Source organism: Lynx canadensis, chromosome C1, assembly GCF_007474595.2.
Source record: "Lynx canadensis isolate LIC74 chromosome C1, mLynCan4.pri.v2, whole genome shotgun sequence".
In the NCBI taxonomy this organism is placed as follows: domain Eukaryota; kingdom Metazoa; phylum Chordata; class Mammalia; order Carnivora; family Felidae; genus Lynx; species Lynx canadensis.
The window spans coordinates 13382797-13397327 of record NC_044310.1 but is presented as its reverse complement, the minus strand read 5'-3'; the positions used below and the strand labels follow the sequence as shown (position 1 = coordinate 13397327).

At 56.7% G+C, this 14531-nt stretch overlaps 1 protein-coding gene across 1 annotated transcript in view; it reads left to right on the top strand.

Moving 5' to 3' along the window:
• TAS1R2 (taste 1 receptor member 2) overlaps window positions 1–14279 on the top strand; it is a 19900-nt gene extending 5621 nt beyond the window's left edge. Inside the window, 11 exon segments of the mRNA XM_030327851.1 lie at window positions 599–888; window positions 890–969; window positions 972–1109; window positions 4300–4436; window positions 5279–5430; window positions 5432–5495; window positions 12062–12185; window positions 13358–13603; window positions 13606–13974; window positions 13977–14167; window positions 14169–14279. Of these exon segments, the coding sequence (XP_030183711.1) occupies window positions 599–888; window positions 890–969; window positions 972–1109; window positions 4300–4436; window positions 5279–5430; window positions 5432–5495; window positions 12062–12185; window positions 13358–13603; window positions 13606–13974; window positions 13977–14167; window positions 14169–14279 (1902 nt within the window).
• The last annotated feature ends 252 nt before the right edge of the window (window positions 14280–14531 follow it).

Below are 14531 nucleotides of genomic sequence, written 5' to 3'. Positions count from 1 at the left end.
GTAAACACTGTGATATAGGCTGTTGGAAAGTGAGATGTGCACCGGACAGAATGAAAAGGCCAGCAGGGCGAGGGAGGCCGGACAGGTCGGTGGGCAGGCGGGTAGGGGGAGACCTCAGTTTCGAGCGGGGTGGCCAGGAGGGTCTTTCTGACAACTGGACAACCACCTGAGGGAGGGGAAGGAGTGAGGGAGCTATGTGGGTGCCTAGGAGAAGAGCGCTCCGGAAGAGGGGGCAGCAAATGCAGAGGCCGGCAGGAGCCTGGTGCGTTGGCTGAACCGGTGAGCAGCCCCGGGACCAGGTGGGACAGTAGGAGAAGATGAAGCCAGAGAGGTGAGGGCTGGGGTCAGTGGTGGAGCCCCTTGGGGGCCACTGAAGGACTCTGGCTGTCCTCGAGTGACATTAGGAGCTGTTGGGGAGTTTTGAGCTGAGGAGTAAGGTGACGGACAAGTGGTCGCAGAGGCCACCCGGCTGCCACGAACAGCAGCAGAGACAGCCAAGGGGAAGGGTGGGGGGATGCTGTGGTGACCCCGGGGGTGGGGGGCGATGGCGGCCTGGTGAGGCCCTAGCTCACGCTGGCGGCCCTCCGCTCTCGGGCAGATCACCTACAGCGCCATCAGTGACGAGCTACGGGACAAGCAGCGCTTCCCGGCCCTTCTGCGCACAGCGCCGGGCGCCGATCACCAGATCGAGGCCACGGTGCAGCTGATGTTGTACTTCCGCCGGAACTGGATCATCGCGCTGGTGAGAAGCGGCGACTGCGGCCGCGACGACAGCCAGCTGCTCAGCGATCGCCCGGCCGGCGGCGACACCTGCATCGCCTTCCGGGAGACGCTGCCCATGCCCCAGCCCAACCAGGCGGTGACGCAGTGGGAGCGCCGGCGCCTGAAGGCAGCAGCGGCAGAGCTCTGCGCGCGTCGTGGTCCTGTTGTCGCCAGAGCTGGTCCTGCACAACTTCTTCCGCGAGGTGCTCCGCAGAACCTCACGGGCGTCGTGCGGGTCGCCTCCGAGTCGTGGGCCATCGACCGGGTCCTGCACGACAGGCCCACGCGCTGCACAGCCTCCTGGGCTGCACCCAGACCAGCCGCTCCGGGTCGTCTATCCCTGGCAGGTGAGGCCCCACCCACGGAGAGTCGGGGCCACACAGTGCAGACGCGCCACAGCCCTGAGTGGTTGCCGTGGAGACCACTGCCCTGCTCTAGCGTCCCCCTCTCTGGCCGGGTCCTGGGCAAACTGGCAGGAGAGGCCAGGGGACGTACCCTGTCCCCAGACACATAAAGCCAGAAGTGCTTCATGGTGACAAAACTCCTTTTTTTACATTAATGTAGTCCTCGCCATCCAAGATAACCTGTGCCGGCAGGAGATTTGGGTGAAGTTCCCCGGAAGGAGGCCTGGCAGGCAGTGGGCACCCCGGGTCCCCTGCCGTTTCTCCAGGGTGGTGGCCTTGGGGGAGGACTTCTGTGTTCAGCCATCTGAGGCTCTGCCTTGGGTTTATGCATCTTCTCTCGTCCCAGGTCTGGACGATTCAGAGGAGTAAGGAGGCAAGGAGTCGCCTGGATTCAGACCTGGAATTTAAATCTGTATTTTTCTGATCTGCGTGCACGCGTGCGCACACACACACACACACACACACACACTTAACCACGAAGTTTATGTGGGTAGAAGATTTTACTGAGGATCTGGAGGACCAGAGGGGAATTTCATCAGAGACGCACACTGTGCTTGAATGCTTCCTTGTTTGTTTGTTTGCTTTAAAGTTTGGGGCTTAGGTAGTCCCCTAACGCTGTCTATATTTTGTCTTTATTCTCGCCTTCCTCCCCTCGTCTCGATCCCCCCTCCCCATATGCTTGTCTGCTTCCTCCACAGAGCCATTGAGTTAGCCCTTTCAAAAACTCCCCCTTTCCCTTTATTTATTTGTAACCTCTCTACCCCGTAATCTCAGAGCCTAACCTTGCAACCCTAAGTGCTTATTTTTTTCTAAAACTGCAATGATTCTTTAAAGGAATTCTAGCCTCAGCCAGCAGAATATTACATTTTGCTGTGTGCCCTGCTACATTAATAATATACATAATTATTATGGGTGCTTTACTGTCTTTTGAGTGTCCAGCGGGCCATGAGTGCCTGGAATACATCACCCTAACTCGTGGCCATCCTACGAGGTCGATAATCCACAGATAGGAAGGCTGAGACAGGGAGTCAAAGTGACCTGTCTGTGGTGGTTTTAGTGGTGAGCAGTGGTTCGTGGCTTTGAACCCGGGTCGGCCCTTTGAACCCACCGATTTTCCCACCGTACTGTTCAGCTTTCCTAGACACCTGTGGCAATGGCTGTGATGAAGGACCAGTTGACTTCTTTCCTCTCCCAGCAGTGGAGACCAAAGAGCACCAATCATGGCAACTCATTTCCTGAGCACCTGCGACGTGCCGGGCCCAGGCTGGGCACTGCGGGTGCCCCGGACCCTCGCCCTGGGAAGGACAAGGACAGTCGGGAAGATCTGTCTCTGCTGAGTGCTGCAGGAGGTCAGAGTTGCAATGTGTGTGTGTGTGTGTGTGTGCGCGCGCGCGCGAGAGGCGGCACCGCTGGGAGTGAGAAGGGCCAGGGAGGCACTGGACATCTCAGGAGGAGAATGGTGGTCTGGGTCATGTGATCAGGCCACTGTGACCAAAGGATGGGGGACGAGGGGAGCCGCAGGTGACATCGGAGGGCATTAAGTGCCGGATGAAGGAGCTGGGGCTTTGCTCTGGACGCAGTAGGAGCCCACAGTGAGTTCCAAGGCAAGCGCCGAAACTGCTGTTTTGAAGACAATCCAACAAGCCAGTTTGGGGTGGAGGTGGAGGGGTGACAGGGACAGGAAGCAGGGAGCCCAGCGCACCATCCTATGGCAACGTCACCCAGGGTCTCCACTGGCGTGAACAGTGGAAATGATGCCCTTTTGTGCAGATGCGTTAGACCACGATGCCCTCTGCCCGGGGGTAGATGCCACCCTACCGCGGGCACACGGACCGGTGAGGGGACGAGCTGAGCTCCGGCTGTCCCTCTCCGTTACCCCAAAGGCCCCACTTGTGCAGGGCCCCCTCCCCCCAATGCTGGGTCATGCCACGCCAGCCTGTGGATTTTTGTTGTAACTCTGTTTATTTACTTGCCTTCTTGTTTATCGGCTCTTCCCCACCACCCTCCTCCTCCCAGACGTAGGCCGGGGAGAGCAGGGACCTTTCAATCCTACCGTCCTGTTCTGTGCTGTATCCTGAGCTGCTGGAACCGGATCTGGCTCAGAGTTGACTCTCAGTGGGTATTTCTTGAATGAATGAATGAATGAATGAGCCCCTACTATGTCCCGGCACTGTGCTAACCCCTCTGTGTGAATTATCATCTATCCCCAGATGCCCTGTGAGTAACCACTGTTACTCGATGGTTGCTGCCCATACAGAGGGGAGATGGAGGTTCAGAGGAGTGACGGTCACCCAGCTAGGGAGTGGCCAGGGGGTGGTGATGCTCCAGGACAGGGGCAGTGGGGATGGAGAGGAGGGCGCCCCTCGGAGAGGCGGGGAGGAGGGGGAGGCCCGGGTGAAGGGGAGACTTGGAGATAGAGGCCAGGAGGACGCTCCGCCCGTGATGATGGGGAGGGTGCGATTAAGGGGAGGCTGGGGAAAATCCAGGCTGGCAAATGAGAGGGGGCTTTGGGAGTCCAAGGGAAGATCTTCAGCAGGTTGTGGAATCAGAGAGCGTTGGAGTTGCAAGGTGTTCTCAGAGTCTTGGGGTCCCATCCTTTTACTTAACGGGGTTGGGACTGGGGCCCTTGGGGCTCTAACAGTGACCAGCCGGCCGGGACCACAGGCCACCTGCTCACCACCCTCACTGGCTCTTCACTGTGTCCTCTCCACCTCTGTCCACCCCAGCGTCTCAGCTGTGGCCCATCTGTCCGTCCGTTGGGAGGCAGAGCTTTGTCCTCAGGCAGACCTGGGTTTGAGTCCAGCTTGGCCCCACTAGCGGTGCAACCTGGGGCAAGTTAATTAATATCTCTGAGCCCCAGGTTTCTCCTGTGCTGGCTGGAAAGGATAATACGCACCCTGCTGAGTTTTTGTGAGGATTAGCAGTGATGTGCGCACGTTACCTGCTGCCAAGTAGAAGCCGAATGTCCTCCTCTTTCTCCTCATTCATTGCTGACACCAGTGTCTGGACAATAACAGTCCAGGCCTCCTCCACTCAGGAGGGTTGCAGGGACAATACTTTCTGACCCCCTGCCTTTGAGCCCTGGAATCCGACACCAGGACCTGGTTCCCTGTGGGCCCTTCATGACATCCAGATCCCCATCCAGAGGCCGCCACCGGGGAGGAGTTTCCTCCTCTCAGCTCCCGAGACCACCGCCCTCAGTCCCAGCAACATGTGCAAATTCCAAAGAGGCTTCTGGAGACCTCACTCCCTGGGCAGAGCAGGAAGAAGGCTAGGGCCCGAAGCACTTGGCTGGCTGTCTGTCGGTCCCCGAGGCGAGGTGAGCTCTGGACCCCCAAGACATAGCCCAATAGACTCTCTCATTTATGAAGGGAAAACCGAGGAGTCAGATTGATGGGGTATCTAAGTTGGAAGCTCTTTCGAGGGCGCGGGGTGGGGGGTGGTCAGCCCAGAGAGGTTCAGTGACTTGGCCAAAGTCACACAGCAAATTGAGGAAGGAGCTCGGATTGGAATTCAGGCCAAAGGATGCCCAGTCCAAAGCGTGTTCCAGTTTGTACAGCTTCCGCATTCTCAGAGTGACGGGGGATGGCACGGGGGAGAGACTGGAGGGTCGCCTGCAACTGTGGGGAAGCCGGAAGCACCCAGGGGGCAGGGGTGAGGGCAGCTGACCCTTGCAAGTGAGAGAGGCGGTGGACTCTGGAGCCCAGGTGTTGGGTCCCCGCGGGACGGCCGAGGCGACTTCCAGGGAGCAGGAATAATGTCGACACCTCGGCTGGAGGGGAGCACTTCCTGGTTTGCAGGCCTTGTGCTAAGCTCCCAACATTGGGAAACTCATGTGTTGCTTCAGAGCCCGGGAGACAGGGTTTTTGTTGTCCTACTTTGCAGAAGAGGAGACTGGAGCTCACGGAGGTTGGGCGACAGGCCCAAGGCTCAGAGCAGGTGGCAGAGCTGGTGCCTGAACCCAGGTGTGTCCGACTACAGAGCCGGGGTTCCCAGCCGCTGCCTCCCGGGTGGCCACATCTGCGGTCTCGTTGCCCCCTTGTAGGGATGTGGACACCCAGTCTCGTGGGGTAGTCACTCTCTCCCAGATCGGGCCCGACTTCTGACGCCAGCTTCGCTTCCTTTCCCTGTGGCCTCTCCAGCTGCTTCAGGAAATCTGGAAGGTCAACTTCACCCTCCTGGGCCACCAGATCTTTTTTGCCCAGCGAGGGGACCTACTCATGCGCCTGGAGATTATCCAGTGACGGTGGGACCTGAGCCAGAACCTTTCCGGTGCTACGACGGCTGAGGGCCATCCGTGACGTCTCCTGGCACACGGCCAACAACACGGTCAGCTCTCGGAGGGCTGGTGGGGGGCTGGGACCTGGGTCTGGGCACTGGCTCATGCAGGGGTGGCAAGGGCCCTGTGGACCTGAGACCCATTATCGAGCACTGATGGTGTCCCTATTTGTGGGTGTCCCTCCTCCCATTGACTAAGCACTGTGGAAGTCTAGAGCTTTCTGGATCCTCAGGACCCAGGGGCTCAGGGGGCTGCGCAAAGTGAACGTTAGGTGGACACGTGTGTGCTAAGGACTTCAATTCTCATGTCAACCCTGGGAAATAGAGAGTACTGTTCCTCCTGTCTTTGGGGTTGGGAAACTGGAGGCACAGAGGGGGTCGCGTGACCCATAAAAGGCCACACAGCTTTCGCACGTCTCCATACGCAGCATTCAGTCTACATCCCATCGATTGGTACTCGCGTTTTGGGGACAGTAGCTGTGCCTTCACCTGTGTCTGACATCTGTCAGTCTGAAAGCTCCTTTGTTTTACCCTCTTAGGTTACAAGCTGTCCGAATGGCCGCGATGTGGGGAAGGGTAGAGACCCAGCCTCGTGGGGACGGGGGGAGGTGGGGGGATCTAAAAGTTCAAAGAGCCAGGGCACCCGGGTGGCTCAGTCGGTTAAGCATCCGACTCTGGATCTCAGCTCAGGTCTTGACCTCAGGGTCGTGAGTTTAGACCCCGGTGTTGGGCTCCGTGCTGGGCGCGCAGCCTACTTAAAAATAATAATAAAACAAAAGCTCCGCCTGCCTTCACCAGTCCTCCCAATGGACTGCACACTTTACCCACAGTTTCTGTGGTCCCGGGTGCTTCTAGTTCCTATGCTTCGTGGGGGTTTTTATGGAGTCAGTTGGGTTGGTATCTTTAATGGTTTGCTAGGGCTGCTGTCACAAAGGGCACAGTCTGGGGGTTGGAAGTCCAACTCAAGCCGTCAGTAGGGTTGGTTCCTTCTGGAACCCTCTCCAGAGGGAGGATGTTCCAGGCCTCTCTCCCAACTTCTGGTGGTTAGCTGGCCATCGCTGGCTTTCCTTGGCTTGGGGTTTTCTCACCCGACCTCTGTGGTCACCTCCACGGGGCACTCTCCCTGTGGGGGTGTCTGTCTCCAAATCTCCCCTTTTATAAAGACATGGGTCATATTGGAGTGGGGGCCCGCCCTACTCCAGGATGACCTCGTCTTAACGGATTACCTCTGAAATGATCCTAGTTCCAAATAAGTTCACATTTTTAGGTCCTGGGGTTTCAGACTTCAGTGAACTTCGAGGGGATGCAAGTCAACAAATAACAGTGTCTTCGCCTGGGGTTTTTCCTGGGAAGCAGAGCCTGAGGCAAGGGTTTATGTGCAGTTTATTCCAGGATACGCTCCATGGGAGCAGGAGTGGGTGATGGGGGAGAGTCCATTAGGGATAGAGAGAAAGTCAGTAGCAGGGAATGTTCTTAAGCTGGACACCGACTGTGAGCTCGATCTTACCGGAACCTTCCGAGGGACCACTTTAGAATTGTCCCCAAGGGAAGGAAGAGGATGGAATGGATCCACTGGTCTGTACCACCCCCCTGCCCGCTGTGGCCCAAGGTCGCCGCACGGGGCATTAACTCCCTTGTGCCTCCAGGTCACACATGTGTGGGTGCCCAGCAGCTCCCCACGAGCATCTCACACGACAGCCCCCGGGCAGAGAGCGAAAGAGACCGAGTGCAGCTTAGGGGAGGTGCTGACAGGTAACCCCTGCGTGGATTGGTTGCTATGGCAGGGGCAGGACTAGAAGGTGGGCCGAGAAAACGTGAGAGAAGCCACAGAGATGGATGGCCACCCGTCGCCGTGCTCACGTCCTCCCCACAGCCTGGTGGGCTGGCGCGTTTGGGGCAGCAGCCAGCCCGGCGTCTTCACGGGGACTCGAGTGGACACCATCACAGGCCCTGTAGCTGCAGTGGGGGCCAGGTGGAGCCGCTGTTCCTCATCCCTCCCTTCCGCCATCCATTCCGGAGTCCTTCGCCCTTGGCCACTTGGCTGGTGGGGTGTTCCGGACATCTGTCCCCGGGTGTCACAGCCCCCATCCTCGCCACCGCGGGCACTCCGTGCAAGCCCCGGGGCGGCTGACCCGTACTGGAAGCTTCGTCCTTTCCATCTGGTTCTTCATCGCTCCCTGGGTTCCCTGGGTCCCGGCCGGTGGCCGGTCCTTCTTCCGCCCCGTGGTGGCTGGACCCACGTGTTCTAGCTGTTGGGGCCACAGTGCTACATACCCGCCTTTCATTCAATGCTTATACCTCACCCTGAAGGGCAGTGTCCCTACCCTCAAGGTGTTGTCTGTCCCCCAGCTGGTACCTTACCTGAACGCTTAATACACCATACCATCGTTTTATCAGACGGGATACTTCTCGATGGTGGTGTGGAATGTGTTTCACACCCCCTTTGCCGTACAATGGGTCTCTTGTCTGGGGTGACTTTGTGGGGGGACCCATGACACTAACTCGTTCACTCTGTACGCCCCGGGGTGGGGGTGCTGCGTGGCAGACAGGGGAGGCACGTTCTTACACGGATGAGTCAGTGCTCCCTCCAGGGAAGAAGGCACCTGCGGTTGATAGATGGGCCAGCATCCATGCAGAATGGCACCAAATCAAGGGCTCAGTGTGGGTTCCGGGCTGGAAGGTTAGGTGTTCAGAGGTGGCGGTAGCTATGCCGACCACGGAGAGGAAGCCCAAGCCACTGAGCTCCCGCCCACAGCCCCCATCCTCGCCACCGCGGGCACTCCGTGCAAGCCCCGGGGCGGCTGACCCGTACTGGAAGCTTCGTCCTTTCCATCTGGTTCTTCATCGCTCCCTGGGTTCTCGACGGGCATGGGCCCGAGACGCAAAGATCATCAGGCTTTGCGCTCACTCTCGTACATCCACGCACACACCCTTCCGCCCAGACGATGTCTTCTCCACTCTTCTGGTCTTGTTCTTTCCAGGCCCACCGAGCAGCCGGCCAAGCCATTCGTCGCTGCCCAGCCGTCCAGGAATATCCGCTCTCCGGGGCCTTTCTCCGTCCACACCAAGCGAACAAACACGTGCTGTGCTCTCAACTCTACCCCCTGGGGACACGTTCCCTCGTTACCGCCCTTCGGGGGCGTCCCCGAGAGGAGCCTAGTGTGGCGACGGTCCGTTTTGAGCTCACGTTAATATATCAAGCTGGGGATAGATTACCTGTGAATCACTGACCTAAGAAACATACATGTCCGTCCCCCCTCCCCCCCACCCCCGGGGCCTGCTTTGGCCTGATCCCAAATGTGCCATTTCCGTTGCGTGGACATTTGCCACTCTTCCTGCCTGACCACGCAGCTCTGTGCCTCTGAGAGTCACTTGATGTCCTGAGGCCACGTGCTTGTTCTCCACGAAGGCCCGGCAGGACACCAGGAGCTGATTTTCAAATAGCGAGTCGTACTCTGGTGGAAGGTATGTTGTAGCTACGTTTTGCAACCTCTCGAACTGGGGCTGGACCCTCTTGTCCCCCGCAGATGACGCTGGCATCAGCAAATCTGCTTGGCCACATGGCCCGAGTGGCAAGGACAGCACGTCCTACAGCCAGAGCCTGCTTCAGGGTCCTCCTCCGGGCTTGTCATCGTTTGCCTGGAAACCGGACGTCGTCCGAGCCACCTGATAAATGCGGGTTGCAGCAGTCTTTCCAAGAGCGATTTATGCGATCGCCCCCAATCTTGAGAGGTTCGCCAAGTGCCAGACGTCTCTAACGGCAGAAGGCAGAAGATGTCACAAGTCGCCCTGTCGCGTAGACAGGATGTCCTGGCCTTTCCCAGACCACAGGAGCCCTGAAAGCATCACCGGTGTGGCAGGGCCCTTATCACATACCCTCGTACCTAAGTATTTGTGTCTCGCGTGGGCGTGAAGGGTGCTTCCTGCTTCCTACTCACCAGATCCTGTTGGTACGATGCCATGAATAAACTGGACCCGCATGATGTTCTGCCGAATGTCAGAGCGATCCAGTTCCATGTGGACAGAGAATAGAAGAGTAAACTTAACTGTAATAAGACAGCAATGGTAGTGATTTGAGAGCTTTCTCCTCTTTTAATCAGGCATTTAGAGCTGCACAATCCCCTCTAAGTACTGCGTTCACTGCCTTCTATAAGTTTGGGTATATATTAATGTAAAATAATTTTTTAATGTTTATTTTTGAGAGAGAGAGAGAGAGAGAGACAGAGGCAGAGCATGAGCCGGGGAGGGGCAGAGAGAGAAGAAGACACAGGATCGGAAGCAGGCTCCAGGCTCCGAGCTGTCAGCACAGAGCCCGACGCGGGGCTCGAACCCACAGGCCGTGAGATCATGACCTTGAGCTGAAGTCGGACGCTTAACGGACTGAGCCACCCAGGCGCCCCGAAACTTTATACTTCTTAAACACTAACTCCCCACTCTCTCCTCCTTCCCGCCCCTGAAGCCACCCTTCTATTTTGTGGTCCTATGAATTGGACTCAGAACCTCATATAAACGGGACCACACAGCATTTGTCTTCTGTGACTGGCTAATTTCCCTCCACATCATGTTCTTACGGTTCATCCGTTTTGTGGCGTGTGTCAGAATTTTCTTCCCTCTTTAGACTGAATGATTCATTCTAGGTATATATCACATTTCGCTTATCCGTTCATCCATCAATGGACACTTGGGTTGCTTCTACATTTAAGCTATCGTGAATAATGCTGCACTAAACACAGGTGTACAAATGTCTCTTTGAATCTCTGCTTTCAATTCTTTTTTTTTTTTTAATTTTTTTTTTCAACGTTTATTTATTTTTGGGACAGAGAGAGACAGAGCATGAACGGGGGAGGGGCAGAGAGAGAGGGAGACACAGAATCCGAAGCAGGCTCCAGGCTCTGAGCCGTCAGCCCAGAGCCTGACTCGGGGCTCGAACTCACGGACCGCGAGATCGTGACCTGGCTGAAGTCGGACGCTTAACGACTGCGCCACCCAGGCGCCCCTCTGCTTTCAATTCTTTTGAGTAGACACCCAGAAGTGGAAGCCGGATCGTGTGTTAATTCTGTTTTTAATTTTTTGAGGAACTGCCATACCGTTTTCCACCACCGCCATCCCAGGCTACACTCCTGGAGGTGAATGAGGAAGTTCTGGTTCCTCTGCATCCTTGCCAGCCCGGGTTATGACCCATTTTTTTGATAGCAACCATCCTAATGGGCGTAGGCTGGTCTCTCACTGTAGTTTTGATTTGCCTTTCCCTCATGATTACTGAGCAGCTTTTCAAGTACTGATTCGCCATGTGTGTATCTTCTTTGGAGAAATCTCTGTTCAGGTCCTTTGTCCGTTTCTGAGTTAAGTTGTCATGTTTTAGGAGTTCTTTGTATATGCTGGATATTAATCCCTTGGTAGGTGAACAACATGCAGATATTGTCTCCCATTCTGTGGGATGCCTTTTTACGCTCTCCGTACATTACTCTCTCTGTCGTTTGGTGGACAAACGTTTTCCATTTTCATGAAGTCCTATCCAGGAAGGTCATTGCCAGATCCAGTGTCCTGAAACTTGTGCCCGGTGTTTTCTTGTAGCAGCTTTTACGATTTTAGGTCTCCCTGTAAGTCACGGATCCATTTTGAGGTACCCGCACGTGGCATTAGGTCCAACTTTATTCTTTTGTACGTGGATATCCAGCGTTCCCAGCACCATTCATTGGAAAAACGATCTTTCCCCCACTGAACGGTCTTGGAACACCCGTCAAAAATCATTTGACTGTATGTGTGAGGGTTTGTGTCTGGACTCTCTATTCTATTTTATTGGTCTGTATGTGTGTCTTAAAAAAAAAACAAATACAAAACTCTTTTTTTAAATCTTTCTTTATTCTTGAGAGAGAGACAGGGTGTGAGCAGGGGAGGGACAGAGAGAGAGGGAGACACAGAATCCGAAACAGGCTCCAGGCTCTGAGCTGTCAGCACTGAGCCCGACGCGGGGCTTGAACCCACAAACAGCGAGATCGTGACCTCAGCCAAAGTCGGACGCTCAACCGACTGAGCCCCCCGGGCGCCCCTGTATGTGTGTCTTTTACGCCAGCACCACAGTGCTTGGATTTTACTATAGCTTCGCAGTTCAGTGTTGAAGTCAGGAAATGTGCATCCCCAGTTTTGTTCTTTTTCAAGATTGCATTGGGAACTCAGGGTCCCTTGAGATGCCATCTGAATTTTAGGATGGGTTTTGCCCCACTCTACAAAGTGAAGTGGTTCCCTCCCATCACCGAAAACTCCAGGAGTGGACCACGAGACTCCAGGCACGGATAGATCCAGGGTCTCATTCCCTCCAGATCTTAGATCCTTCCTTGGAATGTCCTCCCTCTATGGAGACACGATGGCTGCTGGCAGCCCCAGAGCCACATCTTATCTGCCCGGCAATCTCAGAAAGTCTCCGTCTCGACAGTCGCGCGCTGTTACCTGAAGAAGGTGGACCAGGTCTCAGGCAGGCCAAACGAAGGGGGGGGGTCCCTACAAGGTCCCGTTCTAGTGGCAATCCCTGCTCCTTCCCCATCCCGGACAGGGGCCAGGCTCCCTTTCCTGAGCATCTGGCTGCTTGGGCTCAGGATCTCTTGCCTTCCTCCCTCCAGATCCCTGTGTCCATGTGTTCCAAGGACTGCCAGCCTGGGCAAAGGAAGAAGCCCGTGGGTATCCGTCCCTGCTGCTTCGAGTGTCTCGACTGCCTTCCGGGCGCCTTCCTCAACCAAACCGCATGTGGGACTCGCAGACCCACACCCCTGCCCCGCCCTGCCCTGCCCTGCCCCGCCCTGGGGCTCTCAGGGCCCTTCATCTTTGGCAGGGTCTCTGGAGTCTCATCCAGGGGACACAGGTGTCCAAAGGCCAGGGACCATGTCTGACTCCGCTTGTGTCTCCCTAACCGCTGGTGTAAGAAAAATCTTCAATGCTGTGAGGGCGCGGGAGTGGGAGAAGGAACAGCCCTCAACCAGGCGAGGCTGTAACTGATCCCCTCTGCACACACATGTAGCTGAGGGCCCAGGGGGGTCAGGCCAGAGAATGTCCACTGGATGAATGAATGAATGAATGAACGAACGAACAAACACAAATGAATGAATGTCTCTGTCCGTAGAAGAAATGTTTCTGGCAGACAGGGCTAGGATCTAATTTCTCTCTGTGGCCTCCCGAGTGCCTCGTGTAGTTCGGAGGATATAATGTTTGCTCGGTGAATGTTTATTGAGTGACATCCTTGATGAGAAGAATTGACATCTCCCCCTATAGATCATAAACTCCAGGAAGGGGGGACAATGTCATCCCTCCAGTGTTTAGCACAGTTCACCGTTGGGGCTGAATTATTTTTTTTTTCACGACTTCACAGATTAGTAACTAAGCGGTTCTGTACATCTACCGATCAGAGTACTTACGACGTGCCCAGCAGAGCCCAGGGCACAGAGTAGGTGCTCAACAAAAGTTTGTTTGCAATTGGTCAGTAGCCGGAAGTCAGGGGGCTCGGTTTTATCCACGTCTGTGCTCTCCCATCTCAGATGCCTATCACAGTGGATGGCGCTCAAAAAGAAACTTGAATAAACGGTCGAATGTCCATCTCACCAGAGGGTACGGTCTTGGAAGGGAGGCATTACGGTTGCCAGGCTCTGAGTCAAGGGGACCTTGGACCACATCCTGCCTCTGTAACTGTCTGGTTTTGTAACTGCCTGGAGGAGCCTCAGATGCCACATCTGTGAAATGGGGTTGCAGTGAGGATCTGATGGGCCGGTGGATACGAGGGACGCAGTGAGAGGTGGCTACGACCGCAGTCATCGCCCTTGGCTCGCCCCCTCCCTACCCCTACAGCCTGGCCGGGTGCAGGTGCAGAGGATGTGGGTGCCGGGAAGGTGGGTGTATCTGACGGGAACTGCTATGGGCTCTTGCAGACGAGTTTGGCTGCCGGCTCTGCCCGAGTTGCGGGTGGTCCTGGAGGAACGACGCTTCCTGCTTCAAGCGGCGGCTGGCCTCCCTTGAATGGCGCGAGGCACCCGCCGTCACTGTGGCCGTGCTGTCCATCCTGGGCTCCCTCCGCACCCTGGCCATCCTGGTGATCTTCCGGAGGCACCGCCACGCGCCCATGGTTCGCTCGGCCGGGGGCCCCAGGTGCTTCCCGATGCCGATGCCACTGCTGTATAGGTGACGGTCCCCATGTACGTCGGGCAGCCCGCGTTTTTCACGTGCCTCGGCCGCCAGACCCTCTTCACCCTCTGCTTCACCGTCTGTATCTCCCGTGTCACCGTGTGCTCTTTCCAGATCGTCCGCGTCTTCAACATGGCCAGGCGCCTCCCGCGTGCCTATGGCTACTGGGTCCGCTACCACGGGCCCTATGTCTTCGTGGCGTCCTTCACGGTGCTCAAGGTGGTCATCGTGGCGGGCAACGTGCTGGCCACGACCGCCGAGCCCGCCGCCCGCCCCAACCCCGATGACCCCAAGATCGCGGTTCTCGCCTGCAACTACCACAACGTGCTGCTGTTCAACACCAGCCTGGACCCGCTTCTGTCCGTGGCGGCTTCAGCTTCGCCTACGTGGGCAAGGAGCTGCCCACCACCCACAACGAGGCCAAGTTCATCACCTTCCGCATGACCTTCTACTTCCCCTCTTCCATCTCCCTCCATACCTTCATGTCTGTCTACGAGGGGCTCCTGGTCACCATCCTGCACCTCGTGGTCGCAGTGCTCAACCTTCTGGGCGCTTTGGCCCCTGGGCTACTTCGGCCCCAAGTGTTGCGTGGTCCTCTTCTACCCGGATCGCAACACGCCCGTCTACTTCAGAAACATGATTCAGGGCTACACCACGGGGAAGGACTAGCGCTGCCCCCTGGCTGCCCAGGGGGCCAGAGGGCTCGGCCCTGGGAGATGGAGACCGGGGGTGGGGCTGGGGGTGGTGGTGACTCGTTCAGCCCCTGCTGGGAGCAGGGACGCCACCCTGCCCTACTCTCTGACTTGGCCTCCCCCTTACCCACCCGCTGGTGGATGCCTAAAAATACGCTTTCCCTGCAGCCGTTTGGCTTGCCAGGCACTGCCACCCATGCTAGGAAAAGGATCCGGGGTGACCTCCCTA